At 34.1% G+C, this 16,092-nt stretch overlaps 1 protein-coding gene across 1 annotated transcript in view; it reads right to left on the bottom strand.

Annotated features, from left to right (window-relative positions):
• LOC133203771 (regulator of nonsense transcripts 2-like) overlaps positions 1-12,352 on the bottom strand; it is a 35,497-nt gene extending 23,145 nt beyond the window's left edge. Inside the window, exons 1-20 of the mRNA XM_061339558.1 lie at positions 12,185-12,352; positions 10,922-11,056; positions 10,323-10,433; positions 9,143-9,317; positions 8,356-8,548; positions 8,146-8,190; positions 7,783-7,867; positions 7,422-7,498; positions 7,121-7,201; positions 6,665-6,814; positions 6,163-6,380; positions 5,370-5,412; positions 4,827-4,958; positions 4,377-4,469; positions 3,666-3,705; positions 3,471-3,529; positions 3,184-3,276; positions 2,925-2,997; positions 1,464-1,607; positions 682-699 (exon numbers count right to left, since the gene is read on the bottom strand). Coding sequence (XP_061195542.1) covers positions 682-699; positions 1,464-1,607; positions 2,925-2,997; positions 3,184-3,276; positions 3,471-3,529; positions 3,666-3,705; positions 4,377-4,469; positions 4,827-4,958; positions 5,370-5,412; positions 6,163-6,380; positions 6,665-6,814; positions 7,121-7,201; positions 7,422-7,498; positions 7,783-7,867; positions 8,146-8,190; positions 8,356-8,548; positions 9,143-9,317; positions 10,323-10,433; positions 10,922-11,033 — 1,942 coding nt within the window. The 5' untranslated portion in view covers positions 11,034-11,056; positions 12,185-12,352. The remainder of the gene's footprint in view (positions 1-681; positions 700-1,463; positions 1,608-2,924; positions 2,998-3,183; positions 3,277-3,470; positions 3,530-3,665; positions 3,706-4,376; positions 4,470-4,826; positions 4,959-5,369; positions 5,413-6,162; positions 6,381-6,664; positions 6,815-7,120; positions 7,202-7,421; positions 7,499-7,782; positions 7,868-8,145; positions 8,191-8,355; positions 8,549-9,142; positions 9,318-10,322; positions 10,434-10,921; positions 11,057-12,184) is intronic.
• Between the last annotated feature and the right edge of the window lie 3,740 nt (positions 12,353-16,092).

The following is a 16,092-nucleotide window of genomic DNA, read 5'->3' as shown; positions in this document are numbered from 1 at the left end:
CTTAGATTGTCTGCTAAGTATACATGGGTAAAGAAAAAGATTTTTAACGAATTTATGCACTTGCAATTAATGATTATTAGAGCCCCAGCCTAACACCAGAACCCCTGACCCTTGGAAAGGGAATTCCATAATTTTGGAAGAGGAGCCCTCATCATACATGTAACCATACAATTACTTTCTCTGCTGAATACACAGGGGCAGAAAAGAGTATGTTTTAAAGAATGTATGCATTTTCACTGCATAATTAATAGAACCCCTCTCTTACACTAGAACTCCAACCCTGCATCCATGAGTTTAACAATTTTGAAAGAGCCAACCTTGCTCATTATAACTATGCAATCAATTTGTCTGCTGAATATACATGGAAAGAGAAGAAGCTTCTTGAAGAATTTATGCAGTGGGTAGGGACCATGAAATTCCTATTTTTGTTCCCCTTCACCCATAGATGCTATATGCCAAAATTGGTTGAAATTGGTTTTAATTACTGGTTCTAGAGAAGAAGCTGAAAATGTTCAAACGTTAATTCATGAGACACAAGAATGGACAATAAACAGATAACAATAGGTCACATGAGTGACTCAGGTGACCTAATAAAATTAATGTAGAACAGAGATTTTAAATAACTTCTTAATCACAAATTGAAAGGAAAAATGTAAACAGTTTTTTTTTTGTATAACTCACTCTTTGGTTGCAACAACCCTGCAAATGTAAAATATTGCTACACATTTGAAAAACAAGAAAATTATTTTTGGGGGGAGTTGTTTGAAATTCTAAACATTTTCACACTCTTCCAACGTTTGCATTATTAATTAGTGATAATAAATCCATATCTGTTTACAAGTGAGGCTTACCCTAATACTAACTTCAACTTACACTTACTGTCAGCATCATCTAACATCCCATACTCCTCACATACACTTAACGTCAGCATCAGGTAACATACCATACTCCTCACACACACTTACCGTCAGCATCAGGTAACATCCCATACTCCTCACACACACTTACCGTCAGGTAACATCCCATACTCCTCACACACACTTACCATCAGCATTATCTAACATCCCATACTCCTCACACACACTTACCGTCAGTGTCGGGTAACATCCCATACTCCTCACACACACTTACCGTCAGGTAACATCCCATACTCTTCACATACACTTACCGTCAGGTAACATCCCATACTCTTCACACACACTTACCGTCAGTATCAGATAACATCCCATACTCCTCACACACACTTACCATCAGCATCAGGTAACATCCCATACTCCTCACACACACCTACCGTCAGCGTCAGGTAACATCCCATACTCCTAACACACACTTACCGTCAGCATCAGGTAACTTTCCATACTCTTCACATACACTTACCGTCAGCGTCAGGTAACATCCCATACTCTTCACACACACTTACCGTCAGCGTCGGGTAAAATCCCATACTCCTCACACACACTTACCATCAGCATCGGGTAACATCCCATACTCCTCTGCTATTTCCTCTTCCTGTGCCTGATCCTCTGCCTCTTTACTCTCCACTTCTGCAATCTGTTTCTCTGTTTCCATTTCTCTTTCCACATCCTCGATCTGGAGGCTTTCCATGTCTGTCATAAACACAACCAACAAAAACTGTACTTTAATTATCAGATTTCAGAGAAGAAAATCTACATTTACATGTATACTGCAGGCTAGGACTCATGAAATAACAAACCTCATACACAGGCATCTTTTATGAACCTACCATTTACATTGGCATACGAGGGTTGTCCGTAAAGTTTGTGGACAACATTGATATTTACTGACAAACATTGATAAAATATATGAAACTATTATTTTCATTAAATTGATGTTTCAGTTTATTAATATGCAAGTTTTAATCACAAACAAAGCACAAATAGTTATATTTTATCAGATACAAAAAAGATACACACTCATACCCGGAGCAGTAAAACGAAAGTTCTTGACGTTACTCGACGTCAAATGCTAAACACAATTAAGTTTTCTCAACGCAGTCACCGTTTCACTCAACACATTTCTTATGTCGTTTCAACCAGTCCTCAAAAATGTGCACAAACTGTTCTGGTTTCATACATGAAATAATATTTAACAACTTCCTGTCTCAGATCCTGCAAATCATCAAACCTCTGTCCTCGTAAAACGACTGTATGTACGGAAAGTCACGTTACGAACTTCATTTTTTACAGCACTACAATTTCGAAACGATGGTCTTCCTTCACGCATGTCATCCAGGAAACAGTCTCTTTCATCCGAAAATCTTCTGTGCCACTTAAACACTAAAGAATAGATTACTTTACTATGATTTCCCGACTGTTTAAGGAATTTATGGGTCTCTGTTGGTGTTTTTCCGATGTCTACACACAATTTTATCACTACTCTCTGCTCCACCTTTTCCGAAAACGTCCCTTTTTCGAACAGTGACGAAACTATCTTAATAAACTCTGATCTCGATTTCTCTGCCATTTCGAAACTTTGAACGTTCAAATTTTACAGGTTTGACGTTATAACTTTTGTCAACCTTATAAAATAAATGTAAAAGCCATCCAAATTACCGCGGAATTTTACAAAATACAAATGAAATGTATAAAGTAATTAATAACTTTTTAATTAAAACTTTGTTGTGCTCCGGGTCACCATCCCAAGTTTAATAATGAAGTCATAATTGTAATTATACACTTAAAATTGAATAAAATTTTTCATTTTGTAATTCACATATAGTAAAGGATTATAAATATACTAATAATAAATATCTATGACGCAACTTTTATTTAAATTTTAGCTTGTCCACGAACTTTACGGACAACCCTCGTACATGTAAATATGCCACTGACAAGGTGTTTAAGCTCGGAAATTAAAGTATCTACACTGTTTATACTTACACTGTAATAATATGATTAAGTTACCTTCATCCAGACAAGATAGATCATCCTTGCTGCCATCTTTAGCTGCTGTTTGTTCACTGTCCTTGTAGCAAATCTATAGAAACAAGCACAGGGTGAAGGCTTCATAATTTTAGTGACAGTTAACTTAAGCTTTAAAACTGAATATTGTGAAAAGTTCTGCACTTTTATGCACGCAAGCAGTTTTAAATGAAATATTAAAGAATCATTTACAGTGTACTGTCTTTCTTTAGCTGTGTTTTATAGAGAATATTTCCCTTACCCCTGGAATGAATGCCTTGAGGTCTGGTAAAGTTTCATAAAAAGATCTGGCATCCTCATCTTCAAACAGAGTGCTGTCCCCTGTGTACTGAAACTATAAATTACACATTAACCTACACTGTATGTTTATGACCAAGATGCCCCTTTTTTCAATGATATTAAACTTTTAAACCTCAAAGTTTTGAAATAATTAAATGGAGGTTAAATGCCTACATTTTCAACAATTTGTGATTGATGTACAACTACAAATGCAAAAGTGTATCTTTGAATAGACTTTTTTTTCTTTACCTCTGCACTTGTCTCAGGATTAAATATGTCAAACCCAGTGTCATCATCTCTTTTGATTTCTGAAATAAAATTGTACATTAGAAAATAAACTAGTGAGTACTTACATGTAAATCCCAGACTGAGTATATATATGGATATGGTAATGGCATTTACAGCATATTTATGACAGTTTCTTACTAGAAAAGCTTATCTTACCATCTTCTGGTAATTCAGGTAAATCTTCATCCAACAAGTCCTACAAAGATGTGACTCATTATAACAAATGTTGAACAAGAAAGAATCTTCTAAAAGAGATGCAGTACATGTATAATTATGTATGTTACTTTTTAATCATTCCTAATGTTTTCTAAGCACCGATACATCTAATATCAGATTAAGGCCAAAATAAAATTGTTTGTTCCAAATTGCTCCCTGCCTCATTGAAATACTACATTTTCGCAACACCTTATTTTCACAAGTAAGCAATTTGGTTTTTATTAGCAAGACAAAAATTTCGCGAGCTGTGCTTTCTGTTGTATATAATCCTTTACAATAGAAATATGAGCAAGAATAAAAAATTTTGCGAGTGGACCGACTCGCGCAATTACGCAAAAAATAAAATTCTCATGAATAAAAAGTTTTACAGTTACCCCTACTGAAAATATTTTATTGTCAAAATTAAGAGGAATGTATTTTTTTTAGAGTCAAAGCTTGTGAGATACACTACTATTTGTATTTACTTATCAATAAAAATTTATTCATCAATTTTTGATTAACTTCAACATGGAAAAAAAATTTCCTCCCTTCCTTCTTCATGGGTCGGGAACCCTCAAGGCGGCAATTCCAAACAAACATTTTTTATGGATGGCCTTACTTAACCTTTATAATATACTTAAAAGTGTCATGTACAATATGAACATAACTTACTGCAAACACTGCAGTATTGGTAAGTAGTTTCTGGTATGCCTGTAACATTGTGTCGAACTTCTCCTTTCTCTCGGAACTTAGCTCACCTTTAGTCTAGAAAACCAGAAAATGTATGTATAACTCTATTCAAATAAATAACTTCATAATACCTATAAATTCTCTGTCAACAATATTATTCTATATGCTCGAATCAAAATATGCATATAATTAGAAAATATTTAATATAATGAAACGTTTTTATTAAAAGGATGGGTTTTTTTTATCAGACATAGTAACTTTCAAAGAAGATACAGCTTTCTCTTGTCCTTTTTATCCTTCATCTATGAATAATTTTCTAGGATTACAATCCATTGACCCCTGACCTGTAGAATGCGTCTGTTCTGTCTCTCAATGTTTTTGAGTTCCTTGTGGTCAGTCAGTAGGTATTTACATATAGACTGTATTACTGACCTGTAGAATGCGTCTGTTCTGTCTCTCAATGTTTTTGAGTTCCTTGTGGTCAGTCAGTAGGTGTTTACACAGAGACTGGTAGTACTCGCCCAGTAAATTACGACAACCCTTCTGTCTCTCTGGAGGCAGCAACTACACAAAAAATCATCATATTAATAAAATTAAAGTCATCTAATTATACAAAATGAACAAGAACGTGCACAAGAATGTTTAGTATTCTGTAAAATCTCTTACTTTTGAGGAGTCTGATTTTCATGGTTTGTGAAAAAATTACTGATTCCCTTAGACATAATTTCATGGTTGGTAAACATACATCATACTGTACTTTGTAATAACATTTCATGGAGGACATGAACTTGTGGGTCTCTTTAATCATACCATGAAAATTACCCCCCCCCCCCTTAACTTTGTGATTTCACAGTATTACCCCCATACCCCCCTCCTCTGACTCTCATAACTAAGGGTAGGAAATGAAATGACTTCCTTTTTGTTGAATTTTAAAAATTTCACAACAAATACTTTACCACTACTACAGTAACTTACTGTACTGCGAGGAATTTCTACTCCATGCTTCTCTGCCAACAATCTACAACACATCAAGATTGTACACATGAATACCTGACAAGACCATGCCATCATAAATTTGAAATGACCATTTCAAACATCATCAGACACAATACCAAGCATGTCATAAGAAACAGTCATATACATGTACATTATGTCTTTTTTAGAAGTATTCTTTTTTAATTTATCTTATACCATATCAATACAGAACTTATCTTTGATTTAAATTAAAAAAAATAGTAAAATGCCAAAAAAATTTGGGACACTACGTTTATTCTCCTAACTTGAAAGCATTGATCAAACCTGTCTTGCTTCTCCAGCATGTCAGTGAATTTGTTCCCATATGGATTGTGCTTTTTACCCATTTTTACGGGGCAGGGCAAATGCACCGTGGATTTTACTGGGCATAGTCGTCCCCACAATGCTTACCTGATATTATGGGGCAGAAGTCTGGCATAGTTGTCCCCGCAGTGCTTACCTGATATTATGGAGCAGAAGTCTGGCATAGTTGTCCCCGCAGTGCTTACCTGATTTTACGGGGCAGAAGTCTCGCATAGTTGTCTCCGCAGTGCTTACCCAATTTTACTGGGCAGAATTCTGGCATAGTTGTTCCCGCAGTGCTTACATGATTTTACAGGGCAGAAGTCCGGCGTAGTCATCCCCGCAGTGCTTACCCAATTTTACGGGGCAGAAGTCAGGGGTAGTCGTCTCCGCAGTGCTTACCTGATTTTATGGGGCAGAAGTCTGACGTAGTCGTCCCAGCAGTGCTTACCTGATTTTACGGGGCAGAAGTCCGGCATAGTCATCCCCGCAGTGCTTACAGAAGCTGGTCAGTATGGTGAGGTTGTTATGTTCCTCCTTGTCACTCACAGTCAGTAGACTCAGCTGACCGGCCAGGACATTCAGTCCCTCTCTCAGGCTAAACAGCCCCACCGACAGTAACTCAGCAAAAAAGCGCAGGTCTACTCGGTACTTACTTGGGTTACTTATCTGAAAATCAACACTATAGGGTTTAGATCTACATAAATAGGTTGTATTTTTGAATGGCTAATACTTTATACACATAAATGAAGCTGCAACCTAAACTCAATTAACCTTCCTTTTTTCAATAAATTTTACACGATCGTTCATTTCTCTTAAAATGTTGTGGGATAATGATACTACAGAAAAAGACTTCATAGTGTTAATAAAGGTATCAAAAATTTGTGTAGAATTTTTCAGAAATCTCTATCTTTAAAATCATCACCTCACCTTTGAACACCATCAGACTTTACCTTTTCATCTTTCTTGTTCAGAAGGTATTTCTGCCAATTGTCCATCAGATAGTTAGAAAACTCTGAGTACCTCTGATAAAACAAACAGCAGATGTGGACCCCACAGGCAATGTCCGACATCTTTAACTTCGCTTCAGTAATGGCAGCAGCCTACAACATAAAATTTCATTGTTGGAAAAATTCAAATTCCATCTCAACTTGTCAAACGCAGTAGATTAATAATTAAATAAATAATGTGGTCATCCACACCAGAAAATCGCTTTTATATGAACATACATGTACGCTGTACATTTAATTCAGCATTATTGATACATACATGTACTGGCATCATAGAAATAACCACCACCTGTATTGTTTGAGCTACTGATTCTCATAATTAACAATAAGCACTAATATCCATGTTTACAGTACTGTAAATGCATATTCTTAATACAAATTGTGAAAAAAAAAACTTACAGCTTCTCCTATGTACTTGTTGAGATTAAGGCCTTTAAAATCTTTTGTCAAACTGTCTTTTTGTGACTCTGTTAAGTTTTTCTGGAAGAAAGATCACAAAATGCTAAATATCAAATAATGCTAAATAAGTTCTTTTCTCACCTGAACAATGAACCATCTGGAGATCATGTTTCATGTAAGTCATCAGCACTTTGAATTATACAAAAATGATTTGAAAAAAGAAAACCACTGGGACAGCGAGATCTCATGATATTTCAAACAGTTGCAAATCATTGTTATTTATGTCTCTGGGTACACTCACAAGTTTCTTGACAAACGCTGTATTCTTCTTAAGACTGGAGTCTAATCTACTAAAGAAGGATTCATCTGGTCGGTTTTCTACAATATTTAATTTAGACATGCACATGTGCATAAAAAACATGTAACAGATTCATTTAAAAGACTTTGAAAATGACTATGAGTATCTGGAATAGCTGTATGTATCAATTACCAATATATCCATTATCTTGTTGAGGCAATTTGAATAGGAGTAAATTGATACTGAATCCATCATAAGTAACCACAATAGAAAGACTGTAATACCATTTCTATAACAATTCAGTAAAGCTTACTATACTGATCCTATGTATTAACACTACACGGTTTACAATACTCAGTCTGACCTGCTGCTTCCTGGTTCTGCTCTCGTAACTTCCTCTTCGTCTCGTATTTCTCCAGACACTCCTGTTGGTAGTCCTTTACAGTTTTCTGTATAAAAAAGTTCATACCTCAACCTATATTCCTCTTGTGTGGTTTCTCATTGATATAATGATATACATGTACTTTTAAGTTTATACATCTGTTAAGAATTCAAAATACTACCCCCTTTATCCCATTTCCCAATAGTAACTGTCTCCATAATAGTATAATTATTATTCTGTCATTAAATAACACACACTGATCTACATATCAGCTACATTGATCTTTTTAAATTAACAAATTTCAGCATGCTGTACTTATTCATAAAAACAAACTTTTCTACTCACAATTTCCTCCTCTAGGAATCTCTGTTTTTCTTCTTCTTCTTTCCTCTGTCAGAAAAAAATGGAAATCAAACAAATAAACAATATACAGCACAAAAAATATACATACAGCACAAAAAATAACATACAGCACAAAAATATTCATCTTCACAATTACAGGAGACATTTCAGTCCTCAGAACACATTAACAAAATTAAGTGACATCCTTCATACCTTCTCTTCTTCTTCTTTCCTGATCCTGTCCTCCTCCTTCCTCTTGGCCTCCTCCTCAGCTTTCCTCTTCTTTTCATCCTCGTTCTGCCACTGCTCCTCTAACTCAGCCGCGGACTTTATCTCCTTACTGCTGCTCGTCTTCTTATCATCTCGCTTATCTCCCCTCTCTTCTGAAGATCTGTTATCTTTAGCACTGTGCAATTCAAATTTAATCTTTATAATATTCCATTGCTTCCATCATAAAATGCTTTTTTTTCTTTTAATTCATAACGTCAAATTAAAACCCAGCATTTAACTGAAGTAAATGTGGATTAACTCACTCCATGTAGCTTACAATGGATCAAGTTAACCAAGAACCACTGTGTTCCAACTTTATCATGTTTATCTGGTCTGAGAAAAGACTGTGGTAATGTCATTTCATTTTAGCCTAATATGGTATTGTAAAGCTGTAGGAACACCAAGACAGTGCTCATCTAATATTAACAATAAAATTAATCCAGGTTAAGTCGGTCCAGATTTTAAACTTAATCAAAACTTACAGAATTTTTTCCATTCTTATTCATATTCTTATATCCATATTCACATATGTCCACCACTCTTGTCCCCAGCAGAACCTTTATTAACTGATTTAGTTGGTACCTATTCTTTCTTCAAATTTGTTTACCACTCTTGGTACCAGAAGGGCATTTATTTACGGATTTAATTTGGTCCTTATCTTTACCTCTGTTTACCACTCCTGTCACCAGCAGGGCCTTTATTTACGGATTTAATTGGTCCTTATTTTTACCTCTGTTTACCATTCCTGTCACCACCAGGGCCTTTATTAACGGATTTAATTGGTCCTTTTTCTCCTCGCTGTGACCACTTATCTCCCCTGGCTCCAGGTCCTGACCTTGAGTCACCTCCCCTTTTAGAATTCCCTCCCCTGTCAGCATATCCAGAATCAGTCTGACCTTTGGCACCTTAATCAAAGTACAGGATAATGGAAATTATCATTTTTACATGACATTAACTTGTTTGTATATACCCTTAAATGTGCATCTTCCCAAGACACAAGCTGTACACATGCTTCACACAATATACACAAAATGCTGCATGGTTTACAATAAACATGATAAAGAATTCATAGGAAATGATAACAGTTTACATGAAATTTCAGAATTCTGCACTGGAAAAAACTTTATCAGAATAAGCTTATCACCATCTTTTTTCCTGGGTTTATGATTGAAAAAAATAAATAAATAAATCCACAAGACCGTATTACATTATCAAATGGTGTCTGAGTGTGGAAAAATGAGGCGTTGTTAAAGAGACATTTCAAAGAACAGGCATATAACACATAAAGAATGATTCTTTCCAAAAATATTGGATTGTGTTTTACAATTTTGGACAGAAATTTGATTTTGAGGCATCCTCCACATTAACAGAGGGGTTCTCCATAGACCTAGAAGGTCTTGCACTCCTGTTTTTTTTTATTATAGGTACTATAACAACCCTTTTTTCATTCATTGAAATGACAGAAAATTTGCTAAACTTGTATGTCGACTCCTATAATACAACATAATTATGTAATTGATGGCAAGCCAATGAAAAATCACAAATAATGATGGATCCCTTTTCAATGTGGTGGCCATTTCTCATAATGTTAAATCCCAATAGACTTTGAATTTGCTACCATGCCAATATACTACCTGAATTCAAGGGTTCCTATAAAAGCAGAAATTTTGGGGAAAAAAATAATTGTTTGATCTAACCTAGTTTAAAAGCTTAAGGATTTATGTATTTTGAGATGTAATGTAAAAAGTGATGTCCTTGGTACTGCAGGACATCCCCATCATTATATACCCCCCCCCCCCAAGTTTTTCAAACAGGGAGTAATATAACACATTGAGAGTAAAAAGCACCAAGTGTCAAAATGCTGATGGTGATAAAAAAAACTCAGCATGATTACTGCATGAAGAATATACCTCTTTTGGTGTCAAACCCTGAGGTTCCCCCTTTAGGAGGTGACGAGGCTTTGTATGAGGACCTCTGAGGTCTGTCGTCATAACGTCTCGATGTATCTGACCGGGGTTTTCCTGCAATAAACAAAATTATGAAATCAATACATGCTTAGAGTTCATCCATATATAAATTAGTGGACAATACATTTAGATATTCATCATAATGAAAATATTTATTTCAGGAATTCCATATCACATTTTCAACTGAGCCAACAATTTAGAACATAAAATACATGAACAGAGGAGGTGTCTAGTAAAGTAACTGATATACAGTGTACTAAATAAAGCAGAATGTTAAAATTCTAACAGAACTGAGATAAATAAGTGGATATCTACATGTTCTTCAATTAAAAAAAAAATCATTTAAATTATTGGATTTAATACAAATTCTGTTTCGTGCTTCATAAACAGAATACAAATAATTATTGTGAAATGTTGATTTTTCTATGGTTTGAAAGGAGAAAAAAGTATGAGGAGCAAGTCAAAATAAATTTTTGTCAAAGTTTTGAACCAGAATGAGATATCGCTGTAAGAATATTGTTCTACACTTGACCCTGACTGACCTGAGGAGGGTCTGTCTGATGACCTGTATGAGCCACCTCCTGACGCGGACTTATCTGAGTTTCTCGTCTTACTAGGAAAACTTTTGTCGGCTGATTCCTGAGAGTCACTCATGATAGTAGCTGGTCAATCTCCTACTAAAAATTCAAAAATAAAATTTGTCTGTATACTGTTTCTTTTTTTTCTGTTACAAGAAACAAATTACAACACCAAATTGAAAGATTGTGCTATCACACCATTAAATGTTTGATTTCATGTCCCCTAGAAGTTAAAAATAACAAAAATAACATCTGTTATAGTGAATTTCAAAGATCTAAATTTTTATACATTGATTTTACATTAATTTTGAACTTCATTGTAAATTTTGTATTTCATACATCCTTAAATACATTGGTAGACATACTTGAGTGAACAAATTCTATGCTGTGAATTCGCTATGTATACTTAAAGTAATTCATTATAAGGTATAACAAATTATGGATATAGCGAAGTAAATTAGCAGGTCCCCATAACTTTGCTATAACCAAGTTTTACTGTATACAAAACTAATGCTTCCTATGCCTAAAAACAAAAAACAATGTTGGTTTGAAAAAAATCTATAAGTGGATCATATATTATTTAGATAACTGTGTAATATAAAAATTAAACACTACATTTCCCTCAGTTATCACACTGATTAGAAATATGAACCACATGTTCATTTTTAGCCAGTATTTGATTTAGTTACACATATTTCAATGTGGACAGAATGTTCTTTCAAGGTAAAACTGTCCTATGAACATGACAGAGCATCATAGGTCAGAATGAGAAATTTTAGATTTCAAAGGGGGAGGGGGTTGGCTTGGAAGGCAGATGCACAAGCTCAAAAGTTTCATTTGATAACAATATAATTTGCTATTCCTATTTTAGTGCAATTTCATTTGTATTCAAAATGCAACAGATATACTCCATTCTTAAGCAATATAGTTATTGGGGTATATGTGATGAGGCCATATCCTTAGTGTAATTTCAGTGAGATTAATCCCTACTTTTCTAGTGAAGTTCGATTAATTTCTATAACATCAATTTTCGGTGTTGGGCAATATTAAGATAATTGTCTAACTCAATGGAAGACAAGACAAATATTCATTTACTGATATAACTACAAGCAACACAATGACAATTGTACCCTTCTATATTATACTCTGAGTTGTTTAACATGATCCATGTTACATTTTTTTTCAATTTGAGAAAATTCGGTCCTACCGTTTCCCAAGTACACTTACTCTACTTTTTCAGCCTTTAAATATCACACCATTTTATAGGACTAGTTCAGATTAACGACATCATCAATCTTCATTGATGAATTATAATTGTGAAACTCTTGTTAATGAGTTAAAACTACTCCAACTTTCCGTTTCTTTCAAAACATGGCGTCTGCTACTTGAGTTATCTACCTTGTCCGCTAGGGGTAATATGAGGCAGTCTTACATAAAATAATTCGTAAGGTCGCATCTTCCATTCACAAAAAAGACGAGTTAATAGTAAATGCTTTGCATCAAATCGTCTGCAAAAAAATTAAGCATTTAAGGACATACGCAACGTAGTTTGAACTTTATTGTCTTTTTCCCTGGAATTGAAGAGTTCCAATACTTAAAGGAACTGTGTGCTACATTTTAATGTCTATTTATGCTGGTGCATGTACACTTCTTCTAAAACAAGTTGGATAAATAAAACATCTAGAATATATGTTTAGTATTTTTTGTATATTTTTCTTTTTGAATTATACATGAATTTTCATCAATTGATATCATTTCAAAACCCCTGGTAATGCATGCTGATTTTTTGTCTACGAACATCTAATGGCACTATAATCTTAAATTAAGAATATCTTGAAAAATTATCAGTAGGTACACTGTAAAAATTGTGTTTAGGAAATAAACACTTCTATTACATGTTTAGATCTAAACGTGTATAGTATTGTGTTTAACAACTAAACACTTATGTCTTAACATGTTTTATATCTAAACGCGTTTAGCAATTAAACACATTTTACTGTAAAGTGCAGAGTTATCTTCCCGGAAATGACACACATATATTTGAACGTTAATTTGAGCGGCTACCTAAACAAAGAAACACAACAAGCTAAGGTGATGTATCAGTGAGAGTTATGACAACCCAATTCAAGGGATAACCATGACGAAATAGTGAAATACGTGAAAGGGCATCTTGTTACTGCAATACATTAAAGGTTTGTTTTCTTCTTCTTTGCATTAATTAACCACGATAAGCAACGTAAATAAAGTTGACTTGGGATATCTTGAATTCGTTCATAGACTTGCAGGAGAGGAAATAATATTAAATGTCATTATCTATATTTATATCAGTGTAGTTTCACTAAAATTTGAACAATTTTGTTTTTCTAAGTAATGTAAAATATCAGTGATAGTGTACTTCTTCTAAATCTGGCTTTCTTTCCTACAGGCACCGTACGTAGTCCAGATCGAACTCAAAATACACGTATCAGAGTACCTGGTGTCATCTTCAAGTGATTGTTGTTGTTCCATAATCAACACTTTGAAACTTCATTTGTTGAAGACTACTGTGTTAATTCGGCAGTGTTTACAATTATCCTCGTGCACTCGAAATCGGTTACTTTCTGGCAGTTATTGATGGGATATAGATTATAATATGTGGTGCTTTGGGACTTGCTGAAAGTTCATAAAATTTGATATTTTGTGATTGACATGAGGAAAACTCTGCAGCCGATTCAAATTATAATGATTATAATAAATATATATATAAATATACATTGTGTCTTTTTAGTTTAACAATTCTTTAATAAAGCCTTTTAGAAATATTCAATGAAGTTTTGATATTAAATTGTCAGCTTAATATTATTTTCTTAATAATTTTGAAGATAAAAAGTTTGTTATCTATGTGTCGTTATTAATTATGTGTCATTCTGATTGAATTGTTGAGACTAATCAAATCTATTCAGTTCTATCTCCTACATTATTAGTGTAGATTAAGTACATGTACTTCGCACAGTGTCCATTGTATTGTATAATTAAATACATATTCCAGCGTTCAGTGGCTTTATGGAAAATAATTAATATTGGTTACATATTTTGAAAATTTTGACAATTATGCGCATTTAAAAAACATATACTTTTTGTGCCTAAATTTACGAGTGTTTTGTTTTTCTGCAGGTACAAATTAAACTTATGATGTGTTTAGATATTAAACACATCTGCTGTTATGTGTTTAGAATTTAAACACTTGTGTTCATGTGTTTAGATATGTTTAATTCCTAAACACACAAGTGTTTAAAATCTAAACACTTTCTAAGACATGTTTAGGAATTTTACATGTTTAGAAATTAAACATATAAAAAAGGAGGTGACAAGAAAGTGTTTAGAAAAGTGTTTGAATTGTAAACACATTTTTTACAGTGTAAGGTACGTTGCGTACGTCCTTAAAGTATTCCAACAAGAAAAAGTCCATGGAAAACACTCACGAATTTTTGATATGAAATATTTTTATTTCAAAGTAAAATAAAATGCATAAACATTTTATTACAAATTGTAAGAAAAACAAAAAAATGGCAGTGCTTTAAATTTTCTTTGCATTTTTTTTATCAAAAAGAATCAAAGATAAAGATAGGAATTTATTATGAAAAATAAAAATCGACAAAATTAATGTCTATCCCAAATTTATAATCATGAATGTTTCATGATCTTCAGACAAAAAGGACGTAAACTTTACTTGTTCTAAAAAAAAAAAAAAATCACTTTGGACGCTGTAATTGATATCTGGAAACTCATAACGATTAGCGTTCATATCCATGCGCGGATCTAGAGGGAGGTTTGGATGGTTTATCCTTCTGATAAAATCATAAATTAATAAATACCTGGGAAGAAATGAAAATAAAAATAAAATGTAACGTATGTAGTACAGGCTGTTGAAACAACAATTCAATATATACTTATCAAAATCACCATGAAGGTTCACAAAATTAATACACATGATGTAAAGATACAGCTGACAACCGGACCGGGATCTGAAAATCAATCTTTCACATTATTCCAGAACACATTTCTAAAGTAAACACATCTTTTAATAATTTCAAGAGACTATATGTAGTAGTATGTAACGTACTTACTAATAACTATAAATTCCAGTTTAAATAAAATTTGATAAGTACAGAATTAATCATTGAAAATAAATTATTAAAAATGAAATATAATATTCCCCCTTTTCGGGGAGGGGTACGGAGGGGGGTTAATTATTAGTTATCCAGGTCCAGTCAAAGGTGTACGGGGATTTACCCCGGGTTTTATTCCATACACCCTGAGGCCGAAGGCTACATGTTCTGTATGAAGACTACATGAAGGCTACACGTACTATAATCATTTCATATTTCTCTATTTTAGGCTCTAAAATGGAAATAAATATTCTGTTCTTCTGTCCTATACATCAAACCATGCATGTGAAGTATTTTATTATGTTTAGCTGTACAGATCGTCGGTGTCAGCTGTACGTACCTCTGACTGTCTGATCCGTTAGCCTGTCCGTACCTCTGACTGTCTGATCCGTTAGCCTGGCTGTCTGTGCAAGTGTAAACTCAAAAGATTCATCGCAGGACTACAGTACGTTATGGTTTGATTTCAATAAAACACGTATGTTAGTTACAGCAGAGTAAACAGTTGTTGTGCCTTTTAATTTCGGCAAACATAAACTGTTACCATCAGGCCCGTAGCAACGGTTTCAAAGGTGTGTGGGGGGGACTTCCCCAAAATATCTGACAAGCAAAATAAAAAAAAGGTGGGGGAAGAAAAGAAAGAAAAAAATTAAAAAAAAGAAAAACCTAAGTGTCTAAGATCTGGAATTTGCCAATTCTTGATCTTAAAGAAACAAAAACTTGGTGGGGGGGGGGGGGGCAGTATCTAAATGAAAATTTACTACAGCAGAATACTATACTCAGAAAATAGTGCCCCCCCACCCTTTCTACGGGCTTGACCATGGCTATAAACAAGAGCTCCATGTATTTCCCTATGTAAAACTTGGATATCCCTTATTGTCATTTAGGGCCTCACCCTAATTCCCGGGGCCATAAAATGAACAAACTTGAATCTGCACGGGCACTATCCAAGGCTGGTTGTATATTATGGCCTTGCTGTTCTTGAGGAAA

The sequence above is a fragment of the Saccostrea echinata genome, unplaced genomic scaffold (genome assembly GCF_033153115.1).
Source record: "Saccostrea echinata isolate AGI-Se365-2 ecotype Australia unplaced genomic scaffold, CSIRO_AGI_Sech_v1 ptg000051l, whole genome shotgun sequence".
Classification (NCBI taxonomy): domain Eukaryota; kingdom Metazoa; phylum Mollusca; class Bivalvia; order Ostreida; family Ostreidae; genus Saccostrea; species Saccostrea echinata.
This window is presented reverse-complemented; position numbering and strand designations above follow the sequence as displayed.